The sequence below is a fragment of the Oncorhynchus mykiss genome, chromosome 25 (assembly GCF_013265735.2).
Source record: "Oncorhynchus mykiss isolate Arlee chromosome 25, USDA_OmykA_1.1, whole genome shotgun sequence".
NCBI classification, from domain to species: domain Eukaryota; kingdom Metazoa; phylum Chordata; class Actinopteri; order Salmoniformes; family Salmonidae; genus Oncorhynchus; species Oncorhynchus mykiss.
The window spans coordinates 46,574,472-46,596,595 of record NC_048589.1 but is presented as its reverse complement, the minus strand read 5'-3'; the positions used below and the strand labels follow the sequence as shown (position 1 = coordinate 46,596,595).

The following is a 22,124-nucleotide window of genomic DNA, read 5'->3' as shown; positions in this document are numbered from 1 at the left end:
ATGACCAGGTACTAGGTATGGAGATATGACCAGGTACTAGGGACATCGATATGACTAGAGATGGAGATATGACCAGGTACTAGGGATGGAGATATGACCAGGCACTAGGGATGGAGATATGACCAGGCACTAGGGATGGAGATATGACCAGGCACTAGGGATGGAGATATGACCAGGCACTAGGGATGGAGATGTGACCAGGTACTAGGGATGGAGATATGACCAGGTACTAGGGATGGAGAAATGACCAGGTACTAGGGATGGAGGTGTGACCAGGTACTAGGGATGGAGGTGTGACCAGGTACTAGGGATGGAGATATGACCAGGTACTAGGGATGGAGATGTGACCAGGTACTAGGGATGGAGGTGTGACCAGGTACTAGAAATGGAGATATGACCAGGCACTAGGGATGGAGGTGTGACCAGGTACTAGGGATGGAGGTGTGACCAGGCACTAGGGATGGAGATATGACCAGGTACTAGGGATGGAGGTGTGACTATGGATGGAGGTGTGACTAGGGATGGAGATATGACCAGGCACTAGGGATGGAGGTGTGACTAGGGATGGAGGTGTGACTAGGGATGGAGATATGACCAGGCACTAGGGATGGAGGTGTGACTAGGGATGGAGGTGTGACTAGGGATGGAGGTGTGACTAGGGATGGAGGTATGACCAGGCACTAGGGATGGAGATATGACCAGGTACTAGGGATGGAGGTGTGACTATGGATGACGGTGTGACTAGGGATGGAGGTGTGACTAGGGATGGAGGTGTGACTAGGGATGGAGGTGTGACTAGGGATGGAGGTGTGACTAGGGATGGAGGTGTGACTAGGGATGGAGATATGACCAGGCACTAGGGATGGAGGTGTGACTAGGGGAGGTAACTTAACATAGCTACATATTGTCTACAACTACATTATTACAGTCTAGGGCTCAGACAGGGGAGGTAACTTAATTATTACAGTCTGGGGCTCAGACAGGGGAGGTAACTTAACATGTTGTCTATAGCTACATGTTATCTATAACTACGTTATTACAGTCTGGGCTCAGGCCGGGGAGGTAACTTAACATAGCTACATATTGTCTATAACTACATTATTACAATCTGGGGCTCAGACAGGGGAGGTAACTTAACATGTTGTCTATAACTACATGTTGTCTATAACTACATTATTACAGTCTGGGGCTCAGACAGGGGAGGTAACTTAACATGTTGTCTATAGCTACATGTTATCTATAACTACATTATTACAGTCTGGGCTCAGGCAGGGGAGTTAACACATGTTCTCTAGTTGGCCAAGTACAGGTTGCTATGTTGGTTTGTTAGTGAGCAAACCAAACCATTGACTAAATGTCTGTTAAATCCCCAGGCGTTCCGGAGTTATTTCTCTCATGGCCTGATCTCCAGTAACATCGCTGACAGCAGCAGGAGACGGCAGCCCTTGGTTCTGTTTGGGAGCCACTCCTCCATGGAGAACCTTCACAGCTACTCCTTCAACTTCCCTTCTGATGGACACCAGGTCCGCAACACCGGACCCCAGGGGACCCCAGCCAAACACATGGTGAGAGCACCCTAACCCCTATCTAACCAAACACATGGTGAGAGCACCCTAACCCCTATCTAACCAAACACATGGTGAGAGCACCCTAAACCCTAACCCCTATCTAACCAAACACATGGTGAGAGCACCCTAACCCCTATCTAACCAAACACATGGTGAGAGCACCCTAACCCCTATCTAACCAAACACATGGTGAGAGCACCCTAACCCCTATCTAACCAAACACATGGTGAGAGCACCCTAACCCCTATCTAACCAAACACATGGTGAGAGCACCCTAACCCCTATCTAACCAAACACATGGTGAGCACCCTAACCCCTATCTAACCAAACACATAGTGAGAACACCCTAACCCCTATCTAACCAAACACATGGTGAGAGCACCCTAACCCCTATCTAACCAAACACATGGTGAGAGCACCCTAAACCCTAACCCCTATCTAACCAAACACATGGTGAGAGCACCCTAACCCCTATCTAACCAAACACATGGTGAGAGCACCCTAAACACTAACCCCTATCTAACCAAACACATGGTGAGAGCACCCTAACCCCTATCTCACCAAACACATGGTGAGAGCACCCTAACCCCTATCTAACCAAACACATGGTGAGAGCACCCTAACCCCTATCTAACCAAACACATGGCGAGAACACCCTAACCCCTATCTAACCAAACACATGGTGAGAGCACCCTAACCCCTATCTAACCAAACACATGGTGAGAGCACCCTAAACCCTAACCCCTATCTAACCAAACACATGGTGAGAGCACCCTAACCCCTATCTAACCAAACACATGGTGAGAGCACCCTAACCCCTATCTAACCAAACACATGGTGAGAGCACCCTAAACCCTAACCCCTATCTAACCAAACACATGGTGAGAACACCCTAAACCCTAACCCCTATCTAACCAAACACATGGTGAGAGCACCCTAAACCCTATCTAGATTAGACTGTTACTTATCCCCTATCCAGATTAGACTGTTACCTAACCCCTATCCAGATTAGACTGTTACCTAACCCCTATCCAGATTAGACTGTTACCTAACCCCTATCCAGATTAGACTGTTACCTAACCCCTATCCAGATTAGACTGTTACCTAACCCCTATCTAACCAAACACATGGCGAGAACACCCTAACCCCTATCTAACCAAACACATGGTGAGAGCACCCTAACCCCTATCTAACCAAACACATGGTGAGAGCACCCTAACCCCTATCTAACCAAACACATGGTGAGAACACCCTAAACCCTAACCCCTATCTAACCAAACACATGGTGAGAGCACCCTAAACCCTAACCCCTATCTAACCAAACACATGGTGAGAGCACCCTAAACCCTAACCCCTATCTAACCAAACACATGGTGAGAGCACCCTAAACCCTAACCCCTATCTAACCAAACACATGGTGAGAGCACCCTAACCCCTAACCCCTATCTAACCAAGCACATGGTGAGAGCACCCTAACCCCTATCTAACCAAACACATGGTGAGAGCACCCTAACCCCTATCTAACCAAACACATAGTGAGAACACCCTAACCCCTATCTAACCAAACACATGGTGAGAACACCCTAAACCCTAACCCCTATCTAACCAAACACATGGTGAGAGCACCCTAAACCCTAACCCCTATCTAACCAAACACATGGTGAGAGCACCCTAACCCCTATCTAACCAAACACATGGTGAGAGCACCCTAAACCCTAAACCCTATCTAACCAAACACATGGTGAGAGCACCCTAACCCCTATCTAACCAAACACATGGTGAGAGCACCCTAAACACTAACCCCTATCTAACCAAACACATGGTGAGAGCACCCTAACCCCTATCTAACCAAACACATGGTGAGAGCACCCTAACCCCTATCTAACCAAACACATGGTGAGAGCACCCTAACCCCTATCTAACCAAACACATGGTGAGAGCACCCTAACCCCTATCTAACCAAACACATGGTGAGAGCACCCTAAACCCTAACCCCTATCTCACCAAACACATGGTGAGAGCACCCTAAACCCTAACCCCTATCTAACCAAACACATGGTGAGAGCACCCTAAACCCTATCTAGATTAGACTGTTACTTATCCCCTATCCAGATTAGACTGTTACCTAACCCCTATCCAGATTAGACTGTTACCTAACCCCTATCCAGATTAGACTGTTCATCTACTGTTACCTAACCCCTATCCAGATTAGACTGTTACCTAACCCCTATCCAGATTAGACTGTTCCTCTACTGTTACCTAACCCCTATCCAGATTAGACTGTTACCTAACCCCTATCCAGATTAGACTGTTCCTCTACTGTAACCTAACCCCTATCCAGATTAGACTGTTACCTAACCTCTATCCAGATTAGACTGTTACCTAACCCCTATCCAGATTAGACTGTTACCTAACCCCTATCCAGATTAGACTGTTCCTCTACTGTAACCTAACCCCTATCCAGATTAGACTGTTACCTAACCTCTATCCAGATTATACTGTTACCTAACCCCTATCCAGATTAGACTATTAGTGTTGTGTGTGCATGTTTAATGAGATGGCTTGGCAGTCCATGTTGGGCTTGGTCTCCCTAGAGCACTCTGTAATCTGTCCTTGTCTGTCAGGTTCTCCAGTGTGTGGCTCCTAAAGGATCTTTAGCCTGCTCCAGGACTTACTTCTTTGGAACCACTCACATCCCCTACCTAGGTAAACATAGCCCATAATGTATACACTAAACTGTTTGTTAGATCTACCATAGCTATTTGACTGTCTGTAGACCTAATATCTGATGTTTCCCTTGCAGGGAATGACAACATGCAACAGAAGAAAACAGAACTGCTGTAAGTTCACCAAGACAACATGTCCAAACATGTTAAATATATCTCTTCTAGATCTACATATTATATAAGGTGTTAAATATATCTCCTCTAGATCTACATATTATATAAGGTGTTAAATATATCTCCTCTAGATCTACATATTATATAAGGTGTTAAATATATCTCCTCTAGATCTACATATTATATAAGGTGTTAAATATATCTCTGCTAGATCTACATATTATATAAGGTGTTAAATATATCTCCTCTAGATCTACATATTATATAAGGTGTTAAATATATCTCCTCTAGATCTACATATTATATAAGGTGTTAAATATATCTCTGCTAGATCTACATATTATATAAGGTGTTAAATATATCTCCTCTAGATCTACATATTATATAAGGTGTTAAATATATCTCCTCTAGATCTACATATTATATAAGGTGGTAAATATATCTCCTCTAGATCTACATATTATATAAGGTGTTAAATATATCTCTTCTAGAACAGTGGTTACCAAACTGTGGAGTTTTCAGGAACTCAGACCAGCGTTGAACTTTCTCTTGGAAGTTGTAACCGTAGAATGCACGAGGTGATATTTCTATCTTGGGTAGTGCATGATCAGCTCCTCTTGTCATGTCAGTCATTACAGACCTTAGAGAGATATTTAGAACTTGTCCGAAATGTCCAGATCAACTAGCCCAGGTACGTTTTTTTTAGTCCATAGATTTTGTAGTAATGTTTGATTCACTCAAATAACATATGAATTCACATTAGACAGTTTTGCTTTAAACCTGCAAAATGTTCTCACCGCCAACAAGAGGGGTTTGAACAGTTGAACAGTGCTTGTGCCCGTAGAATTGGTCATGGCGTGCGCACACGTGCAGGTGGGGGTGAGGTATGTCCTTGCCCCCCCCCGTTTGGCCTCAGTGAAACCTGTTGGGAACCCCTGCTCTAGAAGATGATGCCTGAATATTATGTAGAACATGTACATATTACACTACATGGCCCAACGTGAGATGAGATGTTGGATGAGCAGCTGTCCACATACTTCTGTTCATGTAGTGTATGTACGGTGTTAAATCTATCTCTCTTCCAGTCTTCTCTCTCAGATCTATGCAGCAGCCGTCCAGTCGGTCCTGGCTGGAATCAAATGCTACTCCAACACCACTAGTGCTACTAAGGTGATAGTCATTTCTCCAACTAGCTACAGTCTGAAGTTTACTTCCACCTTAGACAAATACATTTAAACTCAGTTTTTCACAATTCCTGACATTTAATCCTAGTAAATATTCCCTGTTTTAGGTCATTTAGGATTACCACTTTATTTTTAAGAATATGAAATGTCAGAATAATAGTAGAGAATTATTTATTTCAGCTTTTATTTCTTTCATCACATTCTCAGTGGGTCAGAAGTTTACATACACTCAATTCGTATTTGGTAGCATTGCCTTTAAATTGTTGAACTTGGGACAAACTTTTCGGGTAGCCTTCCACAAGCTTCCCACAATAAGTTGGGTGAATTTCGGCCCATTTCTTCCTGACAGAGCTGGTGTAACTGAGTCAGGTTTGTAGGCCTCCTTGCTCGCACACGCTTTTTCAGTTCTGTCCACAAATGTTCTATAGGATTGAGGTCAGGGCTTTGTGATGGCCACTCCAATACCTTGACTTTGTTGTCCTTAAGCCATTTTGCCACAACTTTGGAAGTATGCTTGGGGTCATTGTCCATTTGGAAGATCTATTTGCAACCAAGCTTTAACTTCCTGACTGATGTCTTGAGATGTTGCTTCAATATATCCACATAATTTCCCTTCCTCATGATGCCATATATTTTGTGAAGTGCACCTCCTGCAGCAAAGCACCCCCACAACATGATGCTGCCACCCCCGTGCTTCGCGGTTGGGATGGTGTTCTTCAGCTTGCAAGCCTCCCCCTTTTTCCTCCAAACATCTGTTTCATCAGACCAGAGGGCATTTCTCCAAAAAGTACGATCTTTGTCCCCATGTGCAGTTGCAAACCATAGTCTGGCTTTTTTATGGCGGTTTTGGAGCAGTGGCTTCTTCCTTGCTGAGTGGCCTTTCAGGTTATGTCGATATAGGACTCGTTTTACTGTGGATATAGATACTTGTGTACCTTTTTCCTCCAGCATCTTCACAAGTCCTTTGCTGTTGTTCTGGGATTGATTTGCACTTTTCGCACCAAAGTACATTCATCTCTAGGAGACAGAACGCGTCTCCTTCCTGAGCGGTATGACGGCTGCGTGGTCCCATGGTGTTTATACTTGCGTACTATTGTTTGTACAGATGAACGTGGTACCTTCAGGTGTTTGGACATTGCTCCCAAGGATGAACCAGACCTGTGGAGGTCTACTATATTTTTTCTGAGGTCTTGGCTGATTTCTTTTGATTTTCCCATGATGTCACGCAAAGAGGCACTGAGTTTGAAGGTAGGCCTTTAAATACATCCACAGGTACACCTCCAGTTCCAAATGATGTCAATTAGCCTATCAGAAGCGTATAACACCATGACATAATTTTCTGAAATTTTCCAAGCTGTTTAAAGGCACAGTCAACTTAGTGTTTTGTAACTTCTGACCCACTTGAATTGTGATACAGTGAATTAGAAGTGAAATAATCTGTCTGTAAACATTTGTTGGAAAAATGACTTGTGTCATGCACAAAGTAGATGTCCTAACCGACTTGACAAAACTATAGTGTGTTAACAAGAAATTTGTGGAGTGGTTGAAAAACGAGTTTTAATGACTCCAACCTAAGTGTATGTAAACTTCCGACCTCACCTTGTATGTTTGCTATAACTAGCTACACGTTTGCTGTAACTAGCTTTACATGGTATACAATAACTAATGGTGTACTATAACTGGCTATACAAATGTGTTGTAACTAGCTATAGATGGTGTACTGAAAGGGAAAGGGGGATACCTAGTCAATGGTTCAACTGAATGCATTGAACTGACATGTGCACCGCTCTGAATCAGAGAGGGGGGGGCTGCCATAATCCACGTCTTCGCTGCCCGGGGAACAGTGGGTTAACTGCCTTGGTCAGGGGAACACTGGGTTAACTGCCTTGTTCAGGGGAACACTGGGTTAACTGCCTTGGTCAGGGGAACACTGGGTTAACTGCCTTGGTCAGGGGAACACTGGGTTAACTGCCTTGGTCAGGGGAACACTGGGTTAACTGCCTTGGTCAGGGGAACACTGGGTTAACTGCCTTGGTCAGGGGCAGAATGACACATTTTTACCTTGTCAGCTCAGTGATTCCATCCAGCAAACTTTCCATTGTTGGCTCAACGCTCTAACCACTGAGCTACCTAACTAGCAATACACACATTTGCTGTAACTAGATATACATGGTATACTGTAACTAGCTATACATGGTATAATGTAACTAGCTATACATGGTATACTGTAACTAGCTATACATGGTATACTGTAACTAGCTATACATGGTATACTGTAACTAGCTATGCATGGTATACTGTAACTAGCTATACATGGTATACTGTAACTAGCTATACATGGTATAATGTAACTAGCTATACATGGTATACTGTAACTAGCTATACATGGTATACTGTAACTAGCTATACATGGTATACTGTAACTAGCTATACATGGTATACTGTAACTAGCTATGCATGGTATACTGTAACTAGCTATACATGGTATACTGTAACTAGCTATTCATGGTATAATGTAACTAGCTATACATGGTATACTGTAACTAGCTATACATGGTATAATGTAACTAGCTATACATGGTATACTGTAACTAACTAGGCACGGCGGTATGCTGTAACTAACTAGGCACGGCGGTATGCTGTAACTAACTAGGCACGGCGGTATGCTGTAACTAACTAGGCACGGCGGTATGCTGTAACTAGCTAGGCACGGCGGTATGCTGTAACTAACTAGGCACGGCGGTATGCTGTAACTAGCTAGGCACGGCGGTATGCTGTAACTAACTAGGCACGGCGGTATGCTGTAACTAGCTAGGCACGGCGATATGCTGTAACTAGCTAGGCACGGCGGTATGCTGTAACTATCTGTACATGGTATACTGTAACTAGCTATGCATGGTATACTGTAACTAGCTATGCATGGTATGCTGTAACTAGCTAGGCACGGCGGTATGCTGTAACTAGCTGTACATGGTATACTGTAACTAGCTATGCATGGTATACTGTAACTAGCTATGCATGGTATACTGTAACTAGCTATACATGGTATACTGTAACTAGCTATGCATGGTATGCTGTAACTAGCTAGGCACGGCGGTATGCTGTAACTAGCTAGGCACGGCGGTATGCTGTAACTAGCTAGGCACGGCGGTATGCTGTATCTAGCTAGGCACGGCGGTATGCTGTAACTAACTAGGCACGGCGGTATGCTGTAACTAACTAGGCACGGCGGTATGCTGTAACTAGCTAGGCACGGCGGTGTGCTGTATCTTAACTAGGCACGGCGGTATGCTGTAACTAACTAGGCACGGCGGTATGCTGTAACTAGCTAGGCACGGCGGTATGCTGTAACTAGCTAGGCACGGCGGTATGCTGTATCTTAACTAGGCACGGCGGTATGCTGTATCTAGTTAGACACGGCGGTATGCTGTAACTAACTAGGCACGGCGGTATGCTGTAACTAGCTAGGCACGGCGGTATGCTGTAACTAGCTAGGCACGGCGGTATGCTGTAACTAGCTAGGCACGGCGGTATGCTGTAGGCGTTGGATGAGGACGAGTGTTTGGTTACTGACTGAAACTTGTGTATATTTTGTGTATATTTCCAGGCGAAGGACGTAGCAGAGCATACCTTCCATCTGGCACTGGACTCGGTCCACCTGCCTCAGTACAGAGCTGCTCTCAGGTACCAGCACACCTGTCACAATAGATAACAACTCTACCTTTGTATTCCTCTGAATGACGACGCTAGCTGATCTAGTATAAAGTGTTCTACCTGTTGTTTCATTAGTGTCCTCTGAATGACGACGTTAGCTGATCTAGTATAAAGTGTTCTACCTGTTGTTTCATTAGTGTCCTCTGAATGACGACGTTAGCTGATCTAGTATAAAGTGTTCTACCTGTTGTTTCATTAGTGTCCTCTGAATGACGACGTTAGCTGATCTAGTATAAAGTGTTCTACCTGTTGTTTCATTAGTGTCCTCTGAATGACGACGCTAGCTGATCTATTATAAAGTGTTCTACCTGTTGTTTCATTAGTGTCCTCTGAATGACGACGCTAGCTGATCTAGTATAAAGTGTTCTACCTGTTGTTTCATTAGTGTCCTCTGAATGACGACGCTAGCTGATCTAGTATAAAGTGTTCTACCTGTTGTTTCATTAGTGTCCTCTGAATGACGACGCTAGCTGATCTAGTATAAAGTGTTCTACCTGTTGTTTCATTAGTGTCCTCTGAATGACGACGCTAGCTGATCTATTATAAAGTGTTCTACCTGTTGTTTCATTAGTGTCCTCTGAATGACGACGCTAGCTGATCTAGTATAAAGTGTTCTACCTGTTGTTTCATTAGTGTCCTCTGAATGACGACGCTAGCTGATCTAGTATAAAGTGTTCACCTGTTGTTTTCTCTCTCAGATCTAAAAGTGTTTTCCACATCCAAGCTGTGAACAACCAGGGCAGGTGGGTTCTGATTGTTATAAAGAAAGTGTTTATTCACACTATGATTCAATGTTGTCAGCTGGCTTTTTATTGACTCATTGTTTTCCTGAATGTTCCGTCTTTCTTGTTTTCCTTTTCAGAATTGTTCCTCTGAGTGAAGAAGGAAGCTGCTTCTTGGTGAAAACTGTAAGTCAATTCTTCCAACCTGATAATTGTTCCATAACATTTGCGGTAGGCATGTCACTGTGTTTGATTGATTGATTAGATTGGAATGAATTACAATGTGTGTTTTCTGTCCATCACTCCCAAACGTCAATGTCAGTGTATGACAGCCCAGACCTCCAGTGGGGTTAGGGGTCAGGGGTTAAGGGTTATACTTTATAGTGGTGGTTGTGTGTCCCAGGCGTCCATGTCAGTGTACGACATCCCAGACCTCCAGTGGGGTTAGGGGTCAGGGGTTAAGGGTTATACTTTATAGTGGTGGTTGTGTGTCCCAGGCGTCCATGTCAGTGTACGACATCCCAGACCTCCAGTGGGGGAAAGGAGACCTGGGCTCTGTAGTCTTCTCTGAGTCCTTCCTGGTGTCCAGCATCAACATCCAACAGAAAGGTAAGAGAGACACATACTGTTAGGCCTGACCGATGCCTACTCCCTATTATTATAAACTGTGTGTCTGTGAGTCATGTTGTTCCTCCTGTTGAACTGTAATGTTGAGTCTGTCCTGTAGATGGAAGTGTTTCCTCAGACAGCTGCTACACCATCCTGACGACAGCTCTGCCTCGATACGTCTGCTGGCTGGTATGTTACCCTCTCTCCTCATCTCTCCTCTCTTCTCATCTCTCCTCCCCTCAATCCTCTCTCCTTTCCTCTCTCCTCCCCTCAATCCTCTCTCCTTTCCTCTCCTCTCTCTCCATTCATCCAGGGATCAAGTCACTTTCAACAAAATGGCCGTGTTCAAGGGCTTCAAAATGACTGCCAACTGACCTGCAAATCACCTTGCATCATAAATGCTAATTATTATTTGTAGATCAGTCCATAATCCATAATGCATTGTGGATTTGATCCTCTCGTTCACAGCCCTTGTTAACTGTGTGTCCTAATGGCTTTAGGTGGAGTCTGATGTGAAGCATTCTGAGAAGGCCCAGGTCCTGCTGAAGGTCAGACAACAACCGCTCATGTTGCCGTTATTACATTGAGACATGCTGGTCAGTGTGTTGATGTGTATTGTGTGTGTTTAATCCCCAGGAGGAGGAGGGTACCTGCCTGGGCACCTCTTTGACTACAGCAGACACAGCTCATGTGTTCTCCAACAGCCTGCTCTCCACTCCAGAGGAAGGTGACACATACTTGCTCTCTCTGTAGTCAGCCCGCCAGTCAGCTAGTCAGTTTAGTCTAGAGGTCGACCCATTATGATTTTTCAACACCGATACTGATTATTGGAGGACAAAAAAGGCCGATACCGATTAATCGGGCGATAAATATATACACACACACACACACACACACACTTTTGTAATAATGACAATTGCAACAATACTGAATGAACAATGAACACTTTTATTTTAACATAATATAATATATATTATGGGCTTTTGGATGGGTGTTCTTAAGGTGATTCCACAGGTTGGTGGTATTTTTTGATTTAGCCGTTGCTGACCCCATGCATACATCTTTATCACAAATAAGACACCTTGCTTTCCCTGGTGCCAATTCCATGTAATAGTCCCACACTGGTGCTCTGCTTTTCTCTGCCATCTGTAAAACACACAGCTCTGAAGTGACAATGATACTGAAGAGTCTGCTTAGGAGACAAATACTCAACTGTTTGAATAAAAATAGAGTTTAAGTTACCTGTGATGAATGTTGAAAACAAAAACTGTCTTTTCTATATGCAGGAAATCCTATTTTAATAATGGGCATGGGAAGAATTGACTACCAAAGTGCGAGTCATAATTCCCATGACACCTTCTAGCAAAATCTGAAATGCGGTTCATTCATTTATTCCATAGGATATTTTTAGATTCACTTAAAATAAGGTCTGTGTTTTTTGTAGGCTTACACCACCTTGCCAATTTTATAACTGTGTAGATATCCATAGGGCAAGGTAACTCTGATCAATATTGGCTAAATATAAGCGAAAATAAAAAAAATTTGTAGAGTGGATTTATGAAAATATGTTGACAAACGTTACCTTATCCTAGTGAGATTTACATGGGTATCAAAACACAGAGGTGGTTTAAGCCTGAACCCTAACCTGCACCCTAACCTGCACCCTAACCTGCACCCTAACCTGCACGAAACACAGACCTTATTGGAAGTAGATCAAGACATTCTCTATGGAAGACATGAACAGAGGTGGTTTAAACCTGCACGAAACACAGACCTTATCTGAAGTAGATCAAGACATTCTGTATGGAAGACATGAACGGTAAAATAACGAAGGAACCCCTTTCAAGTTCAGCCGCAAGTTATTACAGGAATTATAACGCGTCGACTATTTCTCTCTAAACCATATACCTTTGACTATTACGAGCCTGCTGCTGCCTACCACCCCTCAGTCAGACTGCTCTATCAAATATCAAATCATAGACTTAACTATAATAAACACACAGAAATACGAGCCTTAGGTCAAATCCAGAAACTATCACCTCGAAAACAAAACGTTTATTCCGTTCCGTATTTTATCTAACGGGTGGTATCCATGAGTCTAAATATTCCTGTTACATTGCACAACCTTCAATATTATGTCATAATTACGTAAAATTCTGGCAAATCAGTTCGCAAAGAGCCAGGTGGCCCAAACTGTTGCATATACCCTGACTCTACGTGCAATGAACGCAAGAGAAGTGACACAATTTCACCTGGTTAATATTGCCTGCTAACCTGGATTTATTTTAGCTAAATATGCAGGTTTAAAAATATATACTTGTGTATTGATTTTAAGAAAGACATTGATGTTTATGGTTAAGTACACATTGGAGCAACAACAGTCGTTGATTGATTGTTTTTATAAGATAAGTTTAATGCTAGCTAGCAACTTACCTTGGCTTACTGCATTTGCGTAACAGGCAGTCTCCTTGTGGAGTGCAACGAGAGGCAGGTGGTTAGAGCGTTGGACTAGTTAACTGTAAGGTTGCAAGATTGGGTCCCCCGAGCTGACAAGGTAAAAATCTGTTGTTCTGCCCCTGAACGAGGCAGTTAACCCATCGTTCTTAGGCCGTCATTGAAAATAAGAATGTGTTCTTAACTGACTTGCCTAGTTAAATGAAGGTATAAAAAAAATATTTAAAAACGGCGCCCAAAAATACCGATTTCCGATTGTTATGAAAACTTCAAATCAGCCCTAATTAATCGGCCATTCCGATTAATCGGTCAACCTCTATTCCAGTCAGTTAGTCAGTCAGCCAGCCAGCTAGTTTGTCCAGTTCAGCCAGTCTGTCAGTCCAGCCAGTGGCCGTGTTCGAGAGGATCTAAAATGAGTAGTTATTTATGATCCCAGGTGATTTGTAGATCAGTCAGTCGCCTGCAGTTGTTTTGATGCTCTGGAACACGACCAGTCAGTCAGTCAGTTGGTGGTCTTGTTAGATTAGTAAGGCGAAAGCAACCGCTATAGACAAGTTATGTTGTGGGAGGTGCATCTGCGACAGCCGGAAGTCGGTGCTACTGGTTTCCAACAGCAAGGCTCAGTGCAACATGGTGGTGGACAGCTTTGCCAAGAGTGTGTAAGGCTGTTATCAAGGCAAAGGGTGGCTACTTTGAAGAATATAAAATATATTTTCATTTGTTTAACACTTTTTTTGGTTACTACATGATTCCATATGTGTTATTTCATAGTTATGATGTCTTCACTATTATTCTACAATGTAGAAAATAGTACAAATAAAGAAAAACCCTGGAATGAGTAGGTGTGTCCTAACTTTTGACTGGTACTGTGTGAACAATGTACAGTCAATTGGACAGAGAGAGGGCCTTAAATATCACATTCATTTGTACATATCCAGTGTTTACGTGAACTGTGGCAAAGTTGGTTCCTGTCTCAATCACGTCTTTGGTCACGTTGACACGGGTCAAAGAAAAACACCCTAATGATTGGTTGACAATAGATCCTCCCACAATGCAGGTGAGGGCTACAGGATGACGTTGGTGAAGAGCAACTGCAGAAACTTACAGTCATCACCTTTGATCACATGATTTTTGTAACGTTTATGCAGTCGACATGTCGGTGCAAGTCGGACCATTTTTACCCCCATAATGCAACGCACTTTGAAAGGCAGAAACCAGCGATTGTCACCTACTTGACCAAATCAAATGTTATTGGTCACATACACATGGTTTACAGATGTTAATGTGAGTGTAGTGAAATGCTTGTGCTTCGAGTTCCGACCGTGCAGTAATAACCAACGAGTAATCTAACCTAACAATTTCACAACAACTACCTTATACACACAAGTGTAAAGGAATTAATAAGAATATGTACATATAAATATATGGATGAGCGATGGCCGTGTGGCATAGGCAAGATGCAGTGGATGGTATAGAGTACAGTATTTACATATGAGATGAGTAATGTAGTGTATGTAAACATTATTCATGTGGTGATATTTAAAGTGACTAGTGATACCATTATTATGTCAATTTATTAAAGTGGCCAATGATTTCAAGTATGTATGTAGGCAGCAGCCTCAATGTTAGTGGTGGCTGTTTAACAGTCTGATGGCCTTGAGATAGAAGCTGTTTTTCAGTCTCTCGGTCCCAGCTTTGATGCACCTTGTACTGACCTCGCCTTCTGGATGATAGCGGGGTGAACAGGCAGTGGCTCGGGTGGTTGTTGTCCTTGATGATCTTTATGGCCTTCCTGTGACATCGGGTGGTGTAGGTGTCCTGGAGGGCAGGTAGTTTGCCCCCGGTGATGCGTTGTCCAGACCTCACTACCCTCTGGAGAGCCTTACGGTTGTGGGCGGAGCAGTTGCCGTACCAGGCGGTGATACAGCCCGACAGGATGCTCTCGATTGTGCATCTGTAAAAGTTTGTGAGTGTTTTTGGTGACAAGCCAAATTTCTTCAGCCTCCTGAGGTTGAAGAGGCGCTGTTGCACTTTCTTCACCACACTGTCTGTGTTGGTGGACCATTTCAGTTTGTCCATGATGTGTACGCCGAGGAACTTAAAACTTTCCACCTTTTCCACTACTGTCCCGTCGATGTGGATAGGGGGGTGCTCCCTCTGCTGTTTCCTGAAGTCCACGATCATCTCCTTAGTTTTGTTGACGTTGGGTGAGAGGTTATTTTCCTGACACCACACTCCGAAGGCCCTCACCTCCTCCCTGTATGCTGTCTCGTCGTTGTTGGTAATTAAGCCTACCACTGTTGTGTCATCTGCAAACTTGATGATTGAGTTGGAGGCGTGCATGGCCACGCAGTCGTGGGTGAACAGGGAGTACAGGAGAGGGGTGAGAACGCACCCTTGTGGGGCCCCAGTGTTGAGGATCAGTGGGGGACGGCCCGTCAGGAAGTCCAGTACCCAGTTGCACAGGGCGGGGTCGAGACCCAGGGTCTCGAGCTTGATGACGAGTTTTGAGGGTACTATGGTGTTAAATGCTGAGCTGTAGTCGATGAACAGCATTCTTACATAGGTATTCCTCTTGTCCAGATGGGTTAGGGCAGTGTGATGGCGATTGCGTCATCTGTGGCTCTATTGGGGCGGTAAGCGGTAAGGTGGAGGTGATGTGATCCTTGACTCGTCTCTCAAAGCACTTCATGATGACAGAAGTAGTCATTTAGTTCAGGTACCTTAGCTTTCTTGGGAACAGGAACAACGGCTATTAAATAGTGATCCACTCGAACGCACCCAGCCAGCCAGTCAGTCGGTCAGCCACCCAGCCAGTCAGCCACCCACTCAGCCAGTCAGCCACCCAGCCAGCCAGCCAGTCAGTCAGCCACCCAGCCAGTCAGCCACCCAGCCAGCCAGTCAGTCAGCCAGTCAGCCAGCCAGTCAGTGTGTCAGTTATTTAATTAGTTAATGAGTTAGTCTGTAGTTAATGTGAATGATGTCCCTTTAACCTCCTGTGTCTGTGTGTTTCAGGTAAGATGAGCTTCTTCACAGAGGGCATCCTGTTCCTCCATCCTCAGTACGGAACCATCACTCTACCCAGGAGCCTCATCAGCAGGATCAAGTTGTATGACCTGGTACGTTTCTCTACCAGAACACAGGCAGTTACATGGGCTGTCTCCCAGAGGGCACCCTGTTCCCTATAGTGCACTACTGTTGACCAGGGCCCTGGGAACAAATCAAATGTTATTTGTCACATGCCGAAAGTGTTTTCCACAAGTACACGGAGTAGCCAGCCACGTGTCCCTGGGTTGGGGCCTATTTTAGTTGCCTCTGGTACATCCTAAAGCCTCTGGTACATTCTAATGCCTCTGATACATTATGATGCCTCTGGTACATTCTAAAGCCTCTGGTACATTCCAATGTTTCTGGTACATTCCAATGTTTCTGGTACATTCTGATGCCTCTGGTACATTCTGATGCCTCTGGTACATTCTAATGCCTCTGATACATTATGATGCCTCTGGTACATTCTAAAGCCTCTGGTACATTCCAATGTTTCTGGTACATTCCAATGTTTCTGGTACATTCTGATGCCTCTGGTACATTCTGATGCCTCTGGTACATTCCGATGTTTCTGGTACATTCTAATGTCGCGGGTACATTCCAATGTTTCTGGTACATTCTAATGCCTCTGGTACATTCCAATGCTTCTGGTACATCCTAAAGCCTCTGGTACATTCCAATGCGTCTGGTACATTCTAATGCCTCTGGTACATTATAATGCCTCTGGTACATTCCAATGCTTCTGGTACATTCTAATGCCTCTGGTACATTCTAATGCCTCTGATACATTCTGATGCCTCTGGTACATTCTGATTACTTGATTCCATCCAGCCACTGGATGGGTTGGGGCCTGGGTTGGGGCCTGTTTTAGTTGCCTCAGGTACATTCTGATGCCTCTGGTACATTCTGATGCCTCTGGTACATTCTGATGCCTCTGGTACATTCTGATGCCTCTGGTACATTCCGATGCCTCTGGTACATTCTGATGCCTCTGGTACATTCCGATGTTTCTGGTACATTCTAATGTCGCGGGTACATTCCAATGTTTCTGGTACATTCTAATGCCTCTGGTACATTCCAATGCTTCTGGTACATCCTAAAGCCTCTGGTACATTCCAATGCGTCTGGTACATTCTAATGCCTCTGGTACATTATAATGCCTCTGGTACATTCCAATGCTTCTGGTACATTCTAATGCCTCTGGTACATTCTAATGCCTCTGATACATTCTGATGCCTCTGGTACATTCTGATTACTTGATTCCATCCAGCCACTGGATGGGTTGGGGCCTGGGTTGGGGCCTGTTTTAGTTGCCTCAGGTACATTCTGATGCCTCTGGTACATTCTGATGCCTCTGGTACATTCTGATGCCTCTGGTACATTCTGATGCCTCTGGTACATTCCGATGCCTCTGGTACATTCTGATGCCTTTTGGTACATTTCCATGCCTCTGGTACATTCCGATGCCTCTGGTACATTCCGATGTTTCTGGTACATTCCGATGCCTCTGGTACATTCCAATGTTTCTGGTACATTCTGATGCCTCTGGTACATTCCGATGTTTCTGGTACATTCTAATGTCGCGGGTACATTCCAATGTTTCTGGTACATTCCGATGCCTCTGGTACATTCCGATGTTTCTGGTACATTCTAATGCCTCTGGTACATTTCCATGCCTCTGGTACATTCCGATGCCTCTGGTACATTCTAATGCCTCTGGTACATTCTAATGCCTCTGGTACATTCCGATGCCTCTGGTACATTCCGATGCCTCTGGTACATTCTGATGCCTTGATTCCATCCAAAATGCACAGTGAGCTCAGGCCATGCTTAGCCCAGCATGCATTTGTAGCCTTCTTGGGTGCTGCTATAGGCCCTTGCTTTAGCTACTGTCATGGAGTTGGATAGATATGTTCATCAAGAAACGGATTAAACACAGAGGTTCTAAATGAAGGGGAGAGGACCAAGAGCAAGACAGGGAGTGTGGTGATGTAATGTCTACAACTAAAGACTCATGATGGAGTACTCACTATGTACATGTGCTAACAGATAACTAAGTGTGTCATTGTTGCAAAGTATTTATAAACTAAAAACCAGATATCTTAAAAGTTCTATTATCTATACAATAGATTTTGGCCCAGTAGGCCTGACATATTACCTCTTTCAAGGAGCTTTCTGTTTTGATACGATTATTTTGCCTAAAAACCTTTCGGCCTACCCATAGAAAAACACCTCTGCAGCCCTGCCCAGCCTGGCAAGAGTGGCCTGAAAGGTGTTTAGCATCCCCAGTGGCTCTGCAAGCGCCAAGAGGGTGTTTTCCTCTTTCTGCCCTGCTCTCCAGGTACCATCGCATGAATCCAGTCTCTGGCCAAACTCGTGTTTCTAAAAATGAATTCAAGGGCACTGTAGACTGAGCCAAACAAGGCAATTTTGTTTAATTTGTATTTTATTCTAAGTAAATCACAACCTATATGTGCAATTTCTAGACTATAATGATTTAATACAACAAAATGTTGTTTAAATGCTGAGCGCTTTATGTCCCTACCAGTCTGTTGCGTCGCTCTCACAAATGCTTCACAATGTATTCCTTTGTGGAATAACAGCCTGAATAATACATTAGGCTTCCTGTCTGGCTCCTGACCTATTTAGTGTTAATATGCTGTTTAATATGACATGTAGCCTGTTTCAAATAAGCGCTTCTTTACAGTCACCTTTTAAAATTGGTTTGGTTTCAATACTTCAAGACCACATGGTAGGTCCAGGTAGTCCCAATAATAGATTGGTGTTGGTTCAATTATTTGAATGAATGAAGCGAATTTGGAGCTGCAGTTTTTTATCCTGTGAGCAAGGAGAGGTTTTTAGGGGAGAGGTTGGAAAGGACGTTGAGCGCCAGCGCGATATGAGCGGGAATTCTGACTGGTCAACTCCGCTCGCATACTCTCAAAATCACTATTTTTCAACAGAAAAACACCAAAATCGAAAGTTCTACATCCACAACCATGCTTAAACCACATCAGGAGGCCACATTCATCAAATGCTTTCGTAATTTATCTGCAGATAATAGCCAAAAAGCCTAGGAACACCAGTAGCCAAATGAATGGGTCTCACTGATTGGTAGGCTACATTGACTACAGGAGAGCCGCTCACTTTAGCCAACCAGGTTTCCATCCAGCAGTTTTTACTAGAGGAGAGCCGCTCACATAGATAATGGCGCCGAAGGAGATGGCCGCCGTTTTACGATCCCGTAACCATTTGTGCATGTTTTTTTGCGTTATTTGTAACTTATTGTGTACATAATGTTTCTGCCACCGTGTCTTATGACTGAAAAGAGCTTCTTGATATCAGGACAGCGATTACTCACCTCATACTGGAGGAATTCTTCTTCTTCAACGAGTTGGATGGGAAGGATTTATTACAGACAACCGACAATGCCCTCATCCCCGTTATTCACAGGAGCAAAATACGGAGAAATTGTGGATGACGGTCCGGGTGCCTTGTAAGGATCCGTCGCCGAGAGGGTAATCTACCTTTACCATCGGTCCTATTAGCCAGTGTACAATCAATGGATAATAAAATAGACAAACTACGAGCACGTACAGTGGGGAGAACAAGTATTTGATACACTGCCCATTTTGCAGGTTTTCCTACTTACAAAGCATGTAGAGGTCTGTAATTTTTATCATAGGTACACTTCAACTGTGAGAGACGGAATCTAAAACAAAAATCCAGAAAATAACATTGTATGATTTTTAAGTAATTCATTTGCATTTGCGCCCCCCATTCTCATTGACGGTGCTGTAGTGGAGCAGGTTGAGAGCTTCAAGTTTCTTGGTGTCCACATCACCAACAAACTAACATGGTCCAAGCACACCAAGACAGTCGTGAAGAGGGCACGACAAAACATATTCCCCCTCAGGAGACTGAAAAGATTTGGCATGGGTCCTCAGATCCTCAAAAGGTTCTACAGCTGCGCCATCGAGAGCATTGGTTGCATTACTGCCTGGTATGGCAACTGCTCGGCCTCCGACCGCAAGGCCATACAGAGGGTAGTGCGTACGGTCCAGTGCATCATTGGGACAAAGCTTTCTGACATCCAGGATCTCTACACCAGGCGGTGTCAGAGGAAGGCCCTAAAAACTGTCAAAGACTCGAGCCACCCTAGTCATAGACTGTTCTCTCTACTACTGCATGGAAAGCGGTACTGGAGCGCCAAGTCTAGGTCCATGAGGCTTCTAAACAGCTTCTACCCCCAAGCCATAAGACTCCTGAACATCTAATCAAATGGCTACCCAGACTATTACCCCCCCCCCCCCCCCCCCCATTTTACACTGCTGCTACTCTCTGTTGTTATCATCTATGCATAGTCACTTTAATAACTCTACCTACATGTACATATTACCTCAATTATCTCGACTAACTTTTACTTCTTATTCTTTCTTTTTTTTAACGGAATTGTTGGTTAGGGGATCGTAAGTCAACATTTCACTGTTGTATTCAGCATTTCGCTGTAAGTTCTACACCTGTTGTATTCGGCGCATGTGACTAATAAAATGTCATTCTATTTTGAAAAATTGATTTCAAAGACATTAGATTTAAAAAACACCTTATGGAACAGCGGGACTGTGAAGAAACACAAAAATAGGCACAGACACACACACACACGATAACATATGCACTATACACACACGTACACATGGATTTAGTACTGTAGATATGTGGTAGTGGTGGAGTAGGGGCCTGAGGGCACACAGTCTGTTATGCAATTTGTGACTGTATTGTAGTGTTTTAAGAAATGTGTAAACTGCCTTAATATTGCTGAACCCCATGAGCAGTAGCTGCTGCCTTGGCAGGAACTAATGGGGATCCATAATAAACCCCAGGAAGAGTAGCTGCTGCCTTGGCAGGAACTAATGGGGATCCATAATAAACCCCAGGAAGAGTAGCTGCTGCCTTGGCAGGAACTAATGGGGATCCATAATAAACCCCAGGAAGAGTAGCTGCTGCCTAGGCAGGAACTAATGGGGATCCATAATAAACCCAAGGAAGAGTAGCTGCTGCCTTGGCAGGAACTAATGGGGATCCATAATAAACCCCAGGAAGAGTAGCTGGTGCCTTGGCAGGAACTAATGGGGATCCATAATAAACCCCAGGAAGAGTAGCTGCTGCCTTGGCAGGAAGAAATGGGGATCCGTAATAAACCCCAGGAAGAGTAACTGCTGCCTTGGCAGGAAGTAATGGGGATTCATAATAAATAGAATTAAAAAATATATAGAAATATATATATTTTACCTTTATTTAACCAGGTAGGCCAGTTGAGAACAAGTTCTCATTTACAACTGCGACCTGGCCAAGATAAAGCAAAGCTAGGTCTAGAGTGTCTCCCTCTTTGAAGAGGGGGACGACCGCGGCAGCTTTCCAGTCTTTAGGAATCTCCGACGATTCGATAGCGAGGTTGAACAGGCTAGTAATAGGGGTTGCAACAATTGGCGACGGATGGTTTTAGGAAAAGAAAGTCCAGATTGTCTAGTCCAGCTGATTTGTAGGGATCCAGATTTGGCAGCTCTATCAGGACATCAGCTGTCTGGATTTGGGTGAAGGAGAAGCGGGGAGGGGGGGTTGGGGTAGCCAGGTGGAAAGCATGGCCAGCCGTATAGAAGTCCTCCTTGAAATTCTCGATTAGTGGTGACAGTGTTTCCTAGCCTCAGTGCAGTGGGCAGCTGGGAGGAGGTGCTCTTGTTCTCCATGGACTTTACACTGCCCGAAAACTTTTTGGAATTAGTGTTGCAGGATGCAAATTTCTGTTTAAAAAGCTAGCCTTAGCTTTCCTAACTGACTGTGTATATTGGTTCCTGACTTACCTGAAAAGTTTCATATCGTGGGGTCTAATTGATGCTAGTGCAGTACGCATAGGATGTTTTTGTGCTGGTCAAGGGCAGTCAGGTCTGGAGTGAACCAAGGTCTATATCTGTTTTTAGTTCTACATTT

General features: G+C 44.1%; 1 protein-coding gene across 1 annotated transcript in view; it reads left to right on the top strand.

Annotated features, from left to right (window-relative positions):
* The window catches only part of c25h20orf194 (chromosome 25 C20orf194 homolog), an 84,425-nt gene that overhangs the window by 24,483 nt on the left and 37,818 nt on the right, over window positions 1–22,124 (top strand). The window contains exons 9-20 of the mRNA XM_036962462.1: window positions 1,374–1,565; window positions 4,193–4,274; window positions 4,372–4,408; window positions 5,494–5,578; window positions 9,200–9,276; window positions 10,005–10,049; window positions 10,169–10,214; window positions 10,526–10,637; window positions 10,756–10,826; window positions 11,138–11,185; window positions 11,274–11,364; window positions 16,107–16,210. Of these exons, the coding sequence (XP_036818357.1) occupies window positions 1,374–1,565; window positions 4,193–4,274; window positions 4,372–4,408; window positions 5,494–5,578; window positions 9,200–9,276; window positions 10,005–10,049; window positions 10,169–10,214; window positions 10,526–10,637; window positions 10,756–10,826; window positions 11,138–11,185; window positions 11,274–11,364; window positions 16,107–16,210 (990 nt within the window). The remainder of the gene's footprint in view (window positions 1–1,373; window positions 1,566–4,192; window positions 4,275–4,371; window positions 4,409–5,493; window positions 5,579–9,199; window positions 9,277–10,004; window positions 10,050–10,168; window positions 10,215–10,525; window positions 10,638–10,755; window positions 10,827–11,137; window positions 11,186–11,273; window positions 11,365–16,106; window positions 16,211–22,124) is intronic.